The 16985-nt window shown below is 39.1% G+C and overlaps 1 protein-coding gene across 1 annotated transcript; it reads left to right on the top strand.

Moving 5' to 3' along the window:
* The first annotated feature begins 1417 nt into the window (after positions 1 to 1417).
* Positions 1418 to 8447, top strand: LOC124290394 (peroxisome assembly protein 26-like). The gene is made up of 5 exons (XM_046727099.1): positions 1418 to 1626; positions 3014 to 3154; positions 5334 to 5662; positions 6541 to 6696; positions 7735 to 8447. The coding sequence occupies exons 1-5, from the start codon at positions 1418 to 1420 to the stop codon at positions 7824 to 7826; spliced, it is 927 nt and encodes a 308-aa protein (XP_046583055.1). The 3' UTR covers positions 7827 to 8447.
* Positions 8448 to 16985: the final 8538 nt, after the last annotated feature.

The raw sequence follows: 16985 nt of genomic DNA, 5'->3' as shown, positions 1-16985 counted from the left end.
TCGGGTTCTTAGTGTCCCGGGAATTTCGGCATGGCCCTACCCGGCAACAACGTGATATCGTCTGCCAAGGTCGCGTTATTGTTGCTGTTCCTGAAGGTTAACTCGGTTCATGTCACCGGGTACTATAGTTAAGTTGTTCAAGCGTTCGCTCGTTACACAACAGACCCGAGTTCGATTCCTCGCATGTGAATTACATTTCTGGTGATATTTCTCGAATATTGCTACAAGCGGCGTGAAACATACTCAAGTCTCAGGATTCACCCCTACCAAAGTTTAGTTTCAGGGATAATTGAAATACTGTTTAAAGAAATTAAAACCAGACTCGGCCAGTCGGGAGATTTCTTGAAAATGTTATGTTACGTTTCGAACAGGCAGTAAGTGTACGAAACAACAGCCCCGTGAAAATTAGAATTAGTCTCCAGCAAGCCATGCTTGTGAGGCGACAAACGGGATCGGGTGGTCAGGCTCGCTACACTTGGTTGACATGTCATCGGTGGCCAAATTACGTAGATCGATGGCCACGATGTCAATCCCTGCACTGTATGGTCCACGCTCCATTATTTACAAACCTTCTATTATAAAGCTGGAATATTGCTCTGGGTTGCGATACTAAAACAAACAAAACAAGGCAGATTCTATTACATAGTAGATAGACGGATATGTTCGAAACTCAAAATATAGTTAACTATAGCGAGGGCATGATGTATTGTGCTATACCGGGTTTCCGCGGTATAGTTGGGGTAGCGTCTCTACTGACAACGGTAGGTACGGCCTCTGAAAATGAAAGATATGAGAGGAAAATACGCGATAAGGGACCGTTCATAAATTATGGCAAGGGGGTGTGATGATTTTTATGCAGAAGCATGTACAATGTGAATGACCCCCCTAAAATTTACGTAAAAAGTAAGTCCCCTCCCCATTGCATATCATGTACAAAATCAATGACCTCACCTCCCCCTTCCCATAATATTTAAGCATAATTTTTTAATATTTTGATGTACAAAATTGCTCACCCCTATCTCCCAAGACAATATGGGTGACCCCCACCCCCTTAGATATCTCTCTCTCTCTCTCTCTCTCTCTCTCTCTCTCTCTCTCACACACACACACACACACACACACACACACACACACATTATGAACGGTCCTAACTTTTCGAAAATGATTTGTCACACTATATGGTTGGTATCCGAACAATGGGTTTTTTCCGGACAAAGGTGTCATATGCTGTCATATTCGACGAATATAAATACATTTTCAATAAAACAGCATTATTGATCACCAATCACCTCGCCCCTTTTAACAATCGCACTCTTGCTGTCCTATCCATTAAGGTGGATTTTACGGTTTCATCCGGTACTTGTGCAGCCTTCCACAACAAGGGCAGGTCACTCTGAAAACACTTGTTGATGAGAACATGGCGGCAGGCAGCAGTGGAGTTCGCGAATCTCCAGATAGTGATGTGTTTTATTCTTCAGACAGTGACCCTGGCGACTTGGGACATGGACCGGGTCATGATTTAGAGCAAACAGTTGAAAAAGCTTCAGATCTTCTCCTGTGCAGAGACTTTGATAGATGTTTGGTGCATTGTTCTGAAGTAATTGACAGAATTAGACATACACCGAGGTACGATTGGCGCTCTGCTAAATTTTAGGTCAAATTAGTGTTGGCGCCGCTTTTCCTGACATCTACTGGTCGCTAATTGAACGATACAGATCCACCAAAAAGTATTGCACTGTCGACTTCTGAAAGTGCACCAGCTTCTATAAAGCTTACTTTTCTAAGTTTCCTGACTTCAGTTTTTAACTTTTATAGTTTTTCGAACACGAAGGCAAGGTAAAAACCCTGAGCCGTTAACCTCGTTTTGAACTCGGATTCTGAATATGTCTGGCTAAATCGTGCACTTTTTTAAATTCAGTTTGTGCAGCGTGGAGGATCAAACTGACATCACTAATTTGAATCTAAGCTCTAAGTTGATGAATTAGCCTGAATGAACGCCCTCCGTCAAGACCATGGCCAGTATGCATAACACTACCAGGGTAGTAGTTACAGCATCAGTTCGTCATGCTACTAGATCTAGGCTCCATTACAATGTGTGAAGCACATCCCTAGTGTACCCAACTGTGGTATTCCTGGAATATTGCTAAGATCGTGGTAAAACCTTACTCACTGATGTGTGACACTGCCTCCATGGACAGTCCAGACAGAAACTAGTCAGTGGTTCAGTTTTCTGGCCTCTTTATACCAAATTTCTTTAAAGATGGCACTTGACAAGTTGCTGTTACCCTGCCTTGCACTCAGCACTGAAGGGATCAAACAACTTGTCAGATCAGTACCTTGTGGATGTCGGTGGGTATCCATGTTTAACTGCAATACATATGGTATCCCAGTGGGTGAGTGAGTGAGGTTAGTTTTGTTCCGCTTTTAGAAATATTCCACCCGGCTGGGGGACACGAGAAATGGGCTTCACCCATTGTACCCATGTGGGGAATCGAACATGGATTGTCGCTTTAACCCCATCAGCCTGGTATTTCCATGGACACATGTACATCAGTATTTATGTACAGTACTCTTGAATGTGACATTAAACCTCATTTCATCGGCTTTTTGTCACTCTCTTAGGCAGTGTGCGAAATAACCACTGGCCTGCTAGCCTATGGCTAGTAAAAATCCAATCGGGCCTGTAAATCTCCACTGTCACAGGCCCGACTGGCTATTGAATTTTCATGGGTTCATTTTGTAAATATATCACTCCTTCTGACTTGTTAACTTATAATACAATTTTTTAAATCTTATGGCCTAATAAATGATGGTATTTTACCGTTTTGTAATATTTTGCTTAGTTTCTACATTCAAATTTTGGGCAAGTGAATTATTTTGTTGGCTAGTCACTTTCAGGCTGCCTAGCAAAATTTGGAAACTTTTCACACACTGCTCTCAGGTAATTCTCTCATGATTGTCAGTTAATGAAAAATGATGTATAAGGACAAGTTTTAATTTTGTTGTTTTGCAGTTTCCAGAGCTATGTGGACTCCCTGTGTATCGTTACGATCCAAGCGTTTGCCGAGCTGGACCAGTGGGACGCTGTCCTTCCGTTCGTTCAGAGGATTTATAAGAACATTGATAACTGTCCTGTCAGAATCATTCAATTGTGGTGAGTTTTTAGTTGTTTATTTTATTATTTTTTATTATATGATATTTGTATAGCACCAAGATCCAGCAGCTCAGCTCAGCTCAGCTCAGCTGCTCAAAGGTGCTTTGTATTTCCCTCGATCACTGGATGTCAATCTCAATGGCACATCCTATTTTTTCCATCTCAACTCCCTGGGGATCATAAACTCTTGCAGCCATTTAGGCGCACTGAGTTAATGTGGCTTTCCCATCCTTACAGGGTACCTATTCACAGCTGGGTGGACTGGGACACATAGTCACAGTAATTTATCCATGTTTACTGCACGTTGCTGTACCCGCAACTAGGTGTTTGCACTATTCATGTGGCCACCATTTGGTCATTTACCAACGGATTTGTGGGTTCTTTTAAGTGCACAGGGTTGTGTACTGTACACTAGAGGTTGTGACAACACTGAAAGAGTCTGCACACAAAGTGGACTCCAAGGTTTTTACACCCGGTCACAGGTGGACTTGATCCCGTCACCTCAAGTTCGCTGGATGACCAGCCTTGGCACCTTAGATCGCTTGCCCACCACACCCCCTATTTTGGTGAAAATAACAACTTTCAAACTCAACTGTCACGTGGGGTCGCCTAGTGGTTACAACATTCACCTGGCCGGACGAAGATCCGGGTTTAATTCCCCACATGATGCAATGTGTGAAGCCCATTTCTAATGGCCCCCAGATGTTTCATAGATGGGATGTTGAAAAACAGCGTAAAATTATATTCACTCATGTTATTGTTTGAAGACATTATGCATACTTTATTTCAAACCCACCATACACATCTTTGACTCCACAGTTAATTAGTTGTCTTTACCTTTGTGCATTATTCCAAGGTGTGAACATGCTCAATACATTTAAACATCATGCTAACATATACAGTGAGACCCCGGATACCCGGACCCCAGATATCCGGAAACCTCGCCTTCCGGTCAATTTTCATAAAAAAACAATCTACAGGGATTTACATGGAGTCCTGTATTTGAGGGTCCGTGGGACTCATCCTCTTAATTTTCAGGGGTCCTGGACAACAAAATGGGGGGCCCAGACACTTAATTATTATTATTAATACTGTTAGTGTATTGTGTATCATGATCATCACATTGTTACAGTAACTAAATTGCAAGAACACCATAACCCAGCTAGTAGCAAACTCAGTGATAACATATTGTCACTTGATTGAAATTTTTACAAAAGATATTTAGACTTTCTCTGAGTCCCTGTGGACGTGCTAATATATTGTGTTGCGTCCATTGCCAATTTTTATGTATATAGGACGCAGGAATTCGCGTAAATCCCTGAATCTCTTACGTTATGAAAGACACTGTCTATAACGGATATGCAGTGTCCGTTTCCAGACGGTAAATTTTACAAACAAATCGGCTAAATCAACGCAAAATTGACTCACTTATCCGCACAAAGCTTTGATCTTCTACCGATCGTGTGAAGTGAAGCGCGAGTGTCCTACGTGTCTTGACACGAGACAAGGTCTGCTAATCCTGATTAATGACCGATCAGCACGGTATTGGTGGTGATTAGTAGGCCTATTTGACACTGAGTGAACTGTAATTTGCAAATCAAATGACCACGCTGTTATGGAAGTGATTTTAAACCAGAAGTGTATGCTCGCTACAGTTTCAACACCAATGCCTGGATGGCAGAAATCCAGATATCCGGATATTCAGTTATGCGGACGATTTACGCAAAAACAAATGTATCTGGGGTCTCACTGTATTTCCATTACCACACCACTGATCCTGTGGTGTGTTTAATTGTCATATATAGCGGGGTCTGTAAGTAATCAAGTCTGGACCAGACAATCCAGTGATCAACATCATGAGCATCGATCTGCGCAATTATGATGTGTCAACCAAGTCAGCGAGCATGACCATCCTATCCAGTTAGTTGCCTCTTACGACAAGCATGGGTTGTTGAAGACCAATTCTAACCTGGATTGCTGGTTGATTGTTTTTGGATTACTAAAGAGATTAGCCAGGTGAATTGATTATTGTGAGATTGTAATTGTAAGAATCGTATCATTAAGGGGTTGGTGGGGTAACCTGGTTATTAAAGTGTTTGCTCATCAATCTGTGATCAGTTCAGCCTAGAACACCATATCAAGAGCGATATTAACTATATGACAAATATCTGCTCTTCAGTCTTCTCCTCCATGTGAAAGTGAAAGAATACATCAAATGTCACGCCATTGCCAAAACGTGGCTGCAGAAGGACCGCAATCGACAATGCCCTCAATACTCCGATGTGGTCAAGCTGTACGTCCAGCGCGTGCTGGTTCCACTCGGTGCCTACAACCTCATCCCCCAACTGGTTGACAGCTGTCAAGGACTCGGTGATGCAGAGAAGGACGCCATGTTGTCACCCATGAGGGCGCTGCATTCAGATGCTGGAAAAACAGCAAGAGGGGGGATAACTCACTCCCTTGCCGAGCCTGAAGAAGAAAAGAACATAACTCGACAAGAAACCAGAGGTATTTGTAACAATGTTTTGTAACTTCTCTATTTCAAGAATACTAGATAGAGAGTAGAATAAGAATCTACATTGGGATTTCTTAACAAAACAATATTTTGTGTACTATGTGTACTTATCAGTGTGAAATACATGAAAAAATGTCTGCCTTCTGGCCAGTGTCAACAAAATGTTTGACAGTTTGTGTGAGTGCAGTTACACTGACAGAAGCACAGACTGACAGATAAATTATTGATATAAAACTGTGAGGCCACAAGCTAGGGATGCCACGATCCGTCGATGCATCGATATTTTTTGTAAGACGATACAATTATAGATACATTCAAAACTGTATCCATATTTAGTTTTGAAAGTATCAGTTTGTGTATGTTTATGTATCGCTTACATTTTGCAATTGTATCAATCATGTTTTTTGATGTTATGAGAGTTATAAATAATTATTTTTCATGCACAAAGATGGGAAAATAGAAGTTTTTTGTCTGAGAATAAAAAATGTTGATCTTTTCACGGGCAATTATAAAATATGAAATATTAATGTTCAAAATGTAACTAAATTTACACAATAATGCCGCGAAAATAGGTATGGTGATCATAACATGGGTATCACATGAAACTGATGTATCGAATCATAACATATGGTATCAGCTTTTGGACAGAGGTATACAAAATCGATTCATGAAACTTATGTAAATATGTGACATCCCTACCACAAGGATTGTCATATTTATGGCATATTAACAGGAAGTGATATTCATCTTCAGTGAGATCTACACCCATTATATAATCTTAACAGTCCATATTTTCTTTCTGTCCAGTTTTTCCATGCTGTTTATATTGTGTGTTTGCATGTTTGTATGTTTGTCCTCTTTCACCCTTCAGCTCGGCGAGGGTTTGCCCACCTGGAGTTGGTGAAGTCTTTACGGAGAGTCAGCAACAAGCTACTGCAGTGGGTGGGGCGACTGAGGCTCAGTCCAGCATGGAGACTTGTCTTTCTAGTCACTCTAGCCGCACTGGCCTTCGTCAACAGCTTTAATAGTAAGTTGGTCTCTGAGTGCTTCATAGAGGATTCATCCATTTGGCACAAAAAATGCTGTTTCTCTTCGGCTCTGCTCTGTGGCTTGTACTGGTGTCTTGTACTAGTGTCTTGTATTAGTGTCTTGTACTGGTGTCTTGTCAGCAGCAACTGTGCTTAGGAATATGCATCCTTGTTATCACAGGCGAACACATTCATACGTACAGCAGCAGGGCTTGATGTAAGCATATAGACCTTGCACTGGTGCAACTTGAAACTGCAGAGTGCAACCTACTATCTATACCAACTGCACCCAATGCATGGTAAATATTTTCAGGGTATTTTGTAATTTTGTTCAAAATGTTCAAAATCCTCAATATCAATTTAATAGAAATTCATAAGGAGCAAAAGTGCAACCTGTTTTTGTCTGTTACATTTGACCACTTTCTAAATGGCATTGTGTATTTTCATAGCTTTTGGCCGTGGGAGCCGTGCCAATTAACACTTATGAGAGGGGTACACAAAGTCCGCAGTCTAGACTACCAGTTGTCTGACTTCCATTTTTGTGGAAGCCGCGGTGGCTGCACGATCTAGGCGTCTGACTTTGTGTGCTGGCGATTAGGTGCCTGACTCTGAGGGTGTGGGTTCGAATCCCAGGCAGGACTCTACCCAACAAAAGTACTAGAATCTGTACTTTACTAAGAAAGTGTAATCCCAAATATGACATATGTTGCATTTGACCACTTTCTAAATGGCACTGTGTCTTTTCATGTTGCACAAGGTTATTACAAATAGCTGCACACACTACTTGTTTATTTAAAATTTACACTGAAACTGCTCTTTCTACAATCAATACCAATCTTTCACAACCATAAGAGATATCCTACAGAACATTCAATCTCAGCATTACTTCCTAGTTACAGCACCATTAGAATTCCCCCAACCAGTAACTAGAGTTACCTCCCTTACACTCCCATGATCTAACTGGAATATTGCTAAGAGAGCCAGAAAACTACACCCAATTGCTAAGTGTATACTAAACGTGTCTTTTGTTTGTACAGGCGACATGATGACCGGTTATGGACGCCTAATGACTATGGTGACATCGGCCACAAAACTGTGGTCAGTGACGACTTCCGGGAAACCAGGCTGACCAATGTGCTGACTTGATGGTGGACGGATGATGCCTCATCCAGGGTGGAGGGACCGGAGTTAAGGGTACTTCAGTCTGTAGACACTCATAGGTTTATACAACAGGAGACACACATGTGTCTCTGAATCTTATTTCAGTGGATCAACACAGCTATGTTTATACTGTATTCAGATTTATGTAACACGTGTTATGTATTCAGATTCTTTTTCAGAGAAGTTTTTACCAAAGTGATTGCATTTGTCAACCATTTCAAAGTTAGTGTGTAAAATACCTAGTCATGCCAGTGGAACCAAAAGTGATCTCCTTTAGATCGTTGTCTTTTTCTATACTTTCACATTAAGCAGAAAATAATGCAATTTAGACACATGTTTATGGCAGTATTTTTGAGTCAGTACCCAGTTACAAAGAGATACAAATGTGAAACTCTGGGTACAATACGATGTATCTTATTGCATCCCAGGTACACATTGACTGTACCAAGGTGAATAACTATGTTTTGTGTATCATGTTTTGCACGTTAAACCACGCCACTCCCCTACCTCACTCACCCATGTGCCACCCTGTCTACCTTCCTTATTTGCTGCACTCAGCAATATTCCAGCTATATTGCAGCAGTCTGTAAATAATTCAGTCCGGACCAGTGTGTGAAATAGCCACTGGCCTGATAGCTTGTGGCTAGTAAAAATCCAGTCAGGCCAGTAAGTCTCCACAGTCACTGGCCCAGACTGGCTAGTAAATTTTCATGGGGTCATTTTGTAGATATATCACTCTCTCCAACTTGTTAAGTTATAACACGCTTTTAAATCATATTCGCAGCTTATTGATGAAATCCCTGTCAAATTTCGGACTAGTGAATTATTTTGTGTGCCAGTAACTTTCAGGCATAGCTAGGCCAACTGGCTAGCAAAATTTGGAAACTATTTCGCACACTGGTCTGGGTCAAACAATCCAGTGATTGACATCTGGACCATCGATCAACGCAACAGGGATTCAATGATATGCATCAACCAATCCTGTTAGTCACCTCTTTACAACCTGCTGAAGACCAGTTCTAATCAGAACCATGGGTCCAGCCATGTCCCAACAGTGGTGTATTTACTAAGAATGCTTTCTACAAGATTGGTGCTGATTTATTTATGTTAACCATGAAATATGAAAACAGATGATGCATTATGAAAATGATTTGCACAGCATGCATTTTATATATTAAGTTAATTATTTACTTGGACGTCCAAGTTGCTGTGACTGACCGTTGCCCTTAGCCAAATTGCCAAATCCTTTAGATGCTGACTTAGACACTGTGCTTCCCACTGACAGCAAGTCAACTCTGGGCACTACGATATAACTGTTGTTTACATATGTGAGTTATTGTTGTTAATCCTGATATAATGTTGTTGTGTTAATGTGTCGGTTGTTGTGTTAATGTGTCTGTTGTTTCAACCATGAGGTGCTACTAAATCAAGTATAGAATTTATCCATAGAAGTTTTTCTCATGGACTATTTTGTGATAGCAATTTATATGATGTTTACAGATAGTTTTAGCAATATGAGCATTTAATCAGAACACTTCCTTTTTGATTCTCTCAATGCCATTGAATTATATGCATATGGTGTATATTTTATGTGTAAATAGAGTTAATGTGAGATTCAGTGCTTTCTTTAGTCAGTGATGAATGGTACTTTCATATCAGAACATGCATAAAAGTCAAATGAAATAATTTTTCATGTTTATTTCAGCATCAGTTTATTGTTATGTCTGACAAATGAGTTATGTTTAAGTTCTGTTTTCTGAAATCTGCATTTTAGATTCTATTTTACAGATTAGACATGAGATGTATTTTTATATTGTCCTGTTAGTCCACTGGCTAATTTAATGAAGACATTACATAAGGAATGGTCAGTGGACTATGTAGAACACCTGAGGAACAGTTTATCGGCTGTGGGTTCAAATCCCATGCAAGTGTAATTGTCTACAACTTGTCTCTGGAACACATGTGCTAAACAATGCTGAATATATAACCAAAATGTCAGGAAGTCTGTGTCTTATTTATATCAGGGTTTTTAGAGTAGAACCCAATTAATCCAGACAGCATGGCTCACAGTGATATTGTTCAGATGAATAAATTTCCAGAATAATGAAAACGTGCAACTGCGTAATATCATGTCTTTAACATGAGGACATATAGTGTATATAACTGGGTGGGGGTCTTAAATTAACAAAACTTACAGCATAATGTCCCTTTTATATATGTAGACAATACAGACGGTTATTGTCCATATTACTGGGTGGTCTGTATTAACAGTGTCCAGATTACTGGGGCTTTCTGTATAGCATTCTGTGTCATGACGGATTTGTTTTCTACATATTTCCCAACTACTGACAACAGTATATAAACAAGCTTTCAAATTTTGTTTAAGAAAATATGCTACTCCAAAAAAGAGAAAGAATATTGATTTTTTCATAACAATACTCAAATGCAAATATCATGTTCTTAGATGTTTTGAGTTGTATGTGTATAATTAATGTAACTACACACTGAACGAAAACAAGCTAGTCTTAAACAATTCTATACTACACAAAACATATCAAGAATCACTCATTCTGTTATGTTACTATTATTAATCATTCATGCCATGAAACATTTGCTATAGCAGTATGAAAGACTTTGTGGTCATTTTATCTAAGTATGTTTGTATTTACCAAAGTATGTTTGTTTGTTCATCCAGTGTTTAACTCCCTCCTGGATTCCTTTCCGGTTGCAGAATAAATCACGGAAATTACCTTTAGATGCAGAAAAACATCTGGTCCACGGAAAACACATTTTCATGCAGAATACCTGCAGAATTTGCCTTTTTCTCTGCCGTGGAATTTACTTATTTTGAAAGTTAAATCAGATTGACTATCAACCAAAACAAAAAGTAGGGGTAAATGTCAAAAGTATAATTGGTTACACAAAAACGAACTGAGACAGTTGTTGTAATGATATTTTCAAAATATTCACGAATAAAGGTGATTTTTCCATGAGGCAATATTTTCTTCAACACCTTAAAATAATATTATTTGAATTTCTAACTCTAATTATGTTCACAGAAGTTTGCAGAATTTTGAAAAATGGGATGCAGAATTTACTTAAATTTGCCGCGGAATTCTTAGAAATTCATCGCGGAATCCAGGAGGGACTGTTTACCAAGATGTCTCTACAAGCAACCCTTCCGGGTCTGCTAGAGATACATTACTCATGATAATTATCCAGGATGTAATCCGCTTCGATCAATGGCATCTCTCTCTGTGTAGAATATTGTCAGTTCCATGGCATATTGAACAACCTTCACGTAGTGAGGTGAGGTGGTATGTCCCTGATTATAAGACATATGGCTGAGAATCTATCATCGATAGGCAATATCAGGGTTTTACATGACGTGTAATTCCTGCATGTTTGAATCGACAGTTCTGTAAAATACATTTACTGCCAAATTATTTCATACGAGTCATAGCTGACACAACATTGTGTCGAAAAAGTGTACCTTGAATCCACAAAACTCCCCTAGAAACTATAACAGATCACTGCATCAGATTACTTACAACAGAGGACAATATCACAAAATATGCTTTCACAGCCATTCTTATATTTGAATTAATGATGAAATTATTTTATTGTCAAAATATTTTCATGGGATTTTATAATCCAAAATATGCCCAAAATGGGTGTTACAGTCTAAAGCTGTAAAATCTGAATATAAAACTATGATAAACTGCTAGATATTGTCCCTATTCTCCCATCTCTACAAACATCATCTTCATCACTGGTTAAAACGTAGGGTCCCTTTTTGTAGCTTGCTGAATCTCAGATGGCTTGTACTCCGTCATCAGGTTTAAGGAAATCAGTGAGAATTCTTCACAAGCCCATACTGAGGCGAGACATTCTTTTTCAATCTGTGCATACTCATTTTCAGCAGAAGCATATACCAGTTTTAGAAGCTTATCTCCGTTTTGCAGTATGAGAATAGCCCCATCGGCACTAACCACTGTAGATTTTTTGACATTATAGAATTGCAGAACAAGCTCTAATATCGGCATATCTTTGACTCTAGCAAAGGATTCCCCATGTCCATGCAACAGCAGACTTACAGTCAGTGATAGGCTTCACGACCACAGACTGATCCTTCAGACATCAGCTCAAGTAGTTGATCATTTCCACCATGTGGTGTAATTCTGTGTCTTGAGATCCGTGATTGCCCTGGTTTTTTTCTGAATCAAACTCTACGCTTTTTCTCTGATCTTGTGTCCAAAATGTGAGAGATTACTTCATGATTATTAATCTCTCTTCCTCAACTTACTCAAAACAAGATGTCATCCATTATGGCCTTGCTCTCTACTTGATCTCTCATGACCTGATCATTGCGTAGCACACCCTTTTCTTCTTGCATGTGTACACAGGTTCAGTGGTAACACATGTCTACAGCTTTATCACTGTCTATTTGTTGAACTTGAACTTGAAAGGTTAGGTAAGGGTAAGGGCGGCAGCATGCAGACTGCTTGACAGAAGCCCTAACACAACAACAAAATTCAATGAGCATTGGTAATCTACACTACTTGTAGAGATTAAGCAAAACACAAATGGTTACTTTCACTAAGTGAATTCATCACAGAGTTGCACCTTTAAATGCAATCTTGCAAAAACACCAATTCTTTAACACAATGTCTAGCAATATTTAATTGATAAATGGCAGCAAACCCAAAGACATTACAAGTTAAATAGCCTGCATAGTGTTAACAGCATACAGCTTTAACGTTGATAACCTTTGACCCCTGAGTCGCTACATGTACATGATAGTTGTGGCCATTAACTCTCAATATACATCTAAAGCTGCTAATTCTCAGAGATTTTACGTAATCTGTTATTGTTAACAGCATCAGTTAAACGATTAGACCGTACATTTCTCTGGCGAGTGTGGGGCCAACGTCATTCCATCGTGACAGACTTTTGGGATTTGTAAACAAAAAAATCATCCCTGAAAACAGATTCAGTATGCATTACACAGAAACCAGAATTTTGAATGCATTGTGGATAGCTTGACAAAGTACTGTGGGCAGTAAGGAGGGATAGGATTGTTCGATAAGATAAACGTATGATGTAGATTATTTTAAGACTTGTATGTATAAAAAAATATACCGGATACAGTACTTTGTTATGCAAAGTAGTAATATTAGCCAAAGAAACCTATATTAATTGTTACAGTACCAAACATGAAGTGTTTAGCCTTACCCGTGTACTGGGGTACGGTGGCATCAAACAGCATGGTAAATGGGAATATATACAAACGATGGAAACGTGCGGAAGCCAAGCATGGTACAAGCACATTACGAATGTGTTAAGTGAAATTACCCAGATATGACTGCTCCCTACTTGTTCTTTCATGACCTCTGTCATTTTCCGTTGATGTTATAATATCACGGTGTAGCACACCCTTTTCTTCATGCATGTATACTCTTGTGAGTAAAACTTTGGTGTAACTCTGTGCAGTTTCCTTAAACTTGACAAGCCTTGGGTATCTGTGTTACTCAAAATCTCTCTCTGTGTACTTGCTGTGACAGTGGCCAAACGCTTTGGCTGTCCTGCTATTTGGCAATTCTTCATTTTCTATAAATCTCTCCAACACTTGTTGGTTCCATATTGTAACTTAAATCTGTCCCCTGTTGGTCGACACCCTCTATATTGATGTTACAAATTTTCATTCGAAGTTCTTTGAAGTGGAGATACTGACTGGTCCTGTGCCATGTACTGTCTTCAAAATGTCAGCATTCATATCCTCAAATGGGAAGCAGCTCCAAAACCACAATGGTCCCCATTTCGTCACCAGATGAACACCAATATTATGAACATTTAATCCACAGCTGCCTTCTCCATAGAGTTCACCAAACTGGAGTAACAATATTCAAGCAGTGTCTCTGCTCTCTCCAGATGTACCTGGGTAATCCTGTCTCCAGGGAGAATATATGTTCCCGCAGACCGATAGCAACGTGCTTCAAATACACATCATCCAAAATACCATTCCAACACAGAACTCACTAAAGAAGCAACCGTGCCTGGAGTTCTGTTGCTTGTAGATGGTTGTAATTCTTCTCGAGGTCTCTTGGTAAGCACTCAGGATAATCTGGTGGGCAAATCTTTTTCAGCTTGTTGGAAATAGTTGTAATGTCTTTTCCTTCAAAATAGGGTTTCCATTAGTTGTAGGCGACAACCACATGTACAATAGTTTCTTGGTAACTCGCGCGAGGACTCGATGCATGTAGTTGTAAACAGACTAGTCCCAGAAATGACTGAGGTCAAGCTGTAGGGCATCGTTCTTTATTGCATGTGTTGAAAGCTAGGCGGTGTTCATATTTCATCAAGATCAAGATGAATGACCTGCGTGGGCCCCTCGCCCTGATGAGACTATCACACTCATCACTTCTGCAACATTTTAATGATAAATGTATATGTGTCTTACATAGGCCACACAACTAATAACAGTATTCTCACTGTGAGATTTATAGATTGAAACTATTAATTAATTAGTGGTTTACACGTTATGTCACATTTAAATACAAACTACCCTTGAAATAAAGAACATATTACCCAAACATTAAATAAATACTCAAGTGACAGAATTATTTTAATTATGGAAAATAGTATTGTAGATAGAAACTACCAAAATATACATCATTACCACCTATGGGCTGAATCAAATGGTCCTCTGCTTCCTTAACAGAACGCCATCAATAGTCTGTCTGTGTATCTAAACACGACATCAAAGATATGAATGCTATACAAAATACTACAAAAATGTATAATTAAATGAATACAATACCAACTGTATTTTATGAGAAAACACTAGGATAAAATACATCATGATAGCGAGTGCAATACAAATTACTTTCAAAGCTATGGTTTCACACAAATGCATAACTTAGATATTGAAAAGTATTTTATCTCAGCATTACATATCATACATCCAATAATAATACTTTAAAACACCATTCACCAATTGAAATATTTCTGTACTTTTATCTGTATTAAAATACATAATAATTCATAAAATTAACCTTAATTTTCCTCAAGACAAAATAAATGTGCTTCAGCCAGAATGAAATTACTGAGCACCTTGCCTTGAGTGAAAAGCATAAACTGCAACTTGCAGCCAATAAGGAAAGTTGTAAGGCTTCTTTGTAAACCTTTAAGTCAATCAGCACAGTTGGTAGAAAATATGAACTGTAAGCTATGCTTACATAGGTGGCGAGGCTCCAAACGAGTGGTACTGAGGGTCTCACCTCATTATGAAATTAACAATATTTTAAAGTCTATAATTAAAACCTATCACCAAACAATACCAAAATGAATACAAACTACTACATATTTTCAACCCTGTTACATAATCCAGTACAACTCCATCAACAACATCAGACCATAGCGTAGATGACAGGTTCTGTCAATGCCAACAATAGTTTGAGGTGATTGGTTCTAGTTGCTCGGGTCCATTCTGATATTTGATATCATCAGACTGTCTTCTATCAGGTCTTTCCAAATGTGGTTTGTAGGGATAGTGACTAGCATACCCTCTTCCATGAGCTACAATTTCTCCTTCTTCACATGTACTGCATCCAAGGCTGCCATTAAGCATTATCGTTATAAAACATATGGCTTGAAGATCCATTGTTGCAAGTAAAACTGCTGTTTTCACAACAAAGGTTCACAAGCAGCAGCAAGCTGGTTTGATGTTCCATTTTCATACAAGTTACACATTTCCTCACCAAATGCATACAGATATTGTACAAATGGTGGATTACCTTTACCTTGCCAAATTACTTCTATCACAATATTATCCTTGCAAATCTGAGATGGAGGCAATTCATTGATTGCCAAAAATATTAGCCAGAGCTTCACTTTGGATGAGTTGTGGAGGGGAACTCCATCAGTATTACACACTGAGCTTATATTGTGTGGATTTGCAAGGAACATGCCTTCTTCACAAAGTCCTCTGTAGCTATGAACTACATCAGCAGAATGACCTCTCTTTACTCTTTCAGTTCCATCCCATACACCTTTTTTGGTGGGGAGATACTTCAACTCTACTGCTGTATCTCACATTACGTTCCATCCCATACACCTTTCTTTTGGGGAGATACTTCAACTGTACTGCTCTATCTCCCATTACGTTCCATCCCATACACCTTTCTTTTGGGGAGATACTTCAACTCTACTGCTGTATCTCCCATTACAGATATTTCTGGGTTCTCTGGATAATCTAGTTTGAAATGAAAGTGAACCTTGATACCGATATCCTTGGCAGCCATCTATGGTACACTGATACACATTTGGATCATCTGTAAGAACAGTGTGGTTCAATGTCTAGATTCTCTGATTATTCTTGGTGCATGTTCTTCTTTACCAGGTTGTCAGGTTGTGGAGTCACTGATGCCACAGTGTCTTATAAACATACAAACACATGCTTTGAAGTGGTTGGTTGCTACATTTTCCTCCAACCCCTTAATTATAATCGATGCTAACAAACTACCAGAAATAAACAACAACAAGGGAAAGGAGGATGACCTCCCAGTAAATGACTTACTATCATGTCAGGGTGGCCTGAAGTAAGTAACATCTGTGAGTGTTACTAACCCTTATATACCCTGTGAGCTAACCTTTGACCCTGGCCAAATAGCTACACCATTATCCATTGGCCCCCAAAGGAATCAGCCAACCAATCACGACAGCTGTACCATACTGCACTCGGAAATCATAATAACAAAAGGCTGTAGCTATGTACATGACATTGTGTATGCTCTTATATACACGACAAGACGATGCCATGTATATATGTCTGTTATATGAACGACAGTCCTTTTATCATTTATATAATGCTGTCATTCACACGACAACTAAATAAAGTATATGTTATATTTATGAGAAATTATAACGGTAAAAATAATTCCATAATGACATATTAATTTATAATAAAGAACTGTTTTGCGCACTTCAGTCTGTCAACAATTGGCAATCATTCTTTTAGATCATATGACTGAGAGGTCATCGAATCAATGGCCTTTGTAGAACTCTGGTCACTTTTAAATGCACTGTACTCATACAGGAACTTCAGACACCTGTCCAAAACAGTATT

The sequence above is a fragment of the Haliotis rubra genome, unplaced genomic scaffold (assembly GCF_003918875.1).
Source record: "Haliotis rubra isolate DU_JTF1 unplaced genomic scaffold, ASM391887v1 Scf464, whole genome shotgun sequence".
In the NCBI taxonomy this organism is placed as follows: Eukaryota; Metazoa; Mollusca; class Gastropoda; order Lepetellida; family Haliotidae; genus Haliotis; species Haliotis rubra.
This window is presented reverse-complemented; position numbering and strand designations above follow the sequence as displayed.

What these genes read in the sequence shown, in the direction of transcription:
- LOC124290394 (XM_046727099.1), top strand. Translation starts at nt 1,418, where the DNA reads ATGGCGGCAGGCAGCAGTGGAGTTCGCGAATCTCCAGATAGTGATGTG. An exon ending in AGAATTAGACATACACCGAG is followed by an intron (nt 1,627 to 3,013) that starts GTACGATTGGCG and finishes GTTGTTTTGCAG; the next exon opens with TTTCCAGAGCTATGTGGACT. An exon ending in AACTCGACAAGAAACCAGAG is followed by an intron (nt 5,663 to 6,540) that starts GTATTTGTAACA and finishes TTCACCCTTCAG; the next exon opens with CTCGGCGAGGGTTTGCCCAC.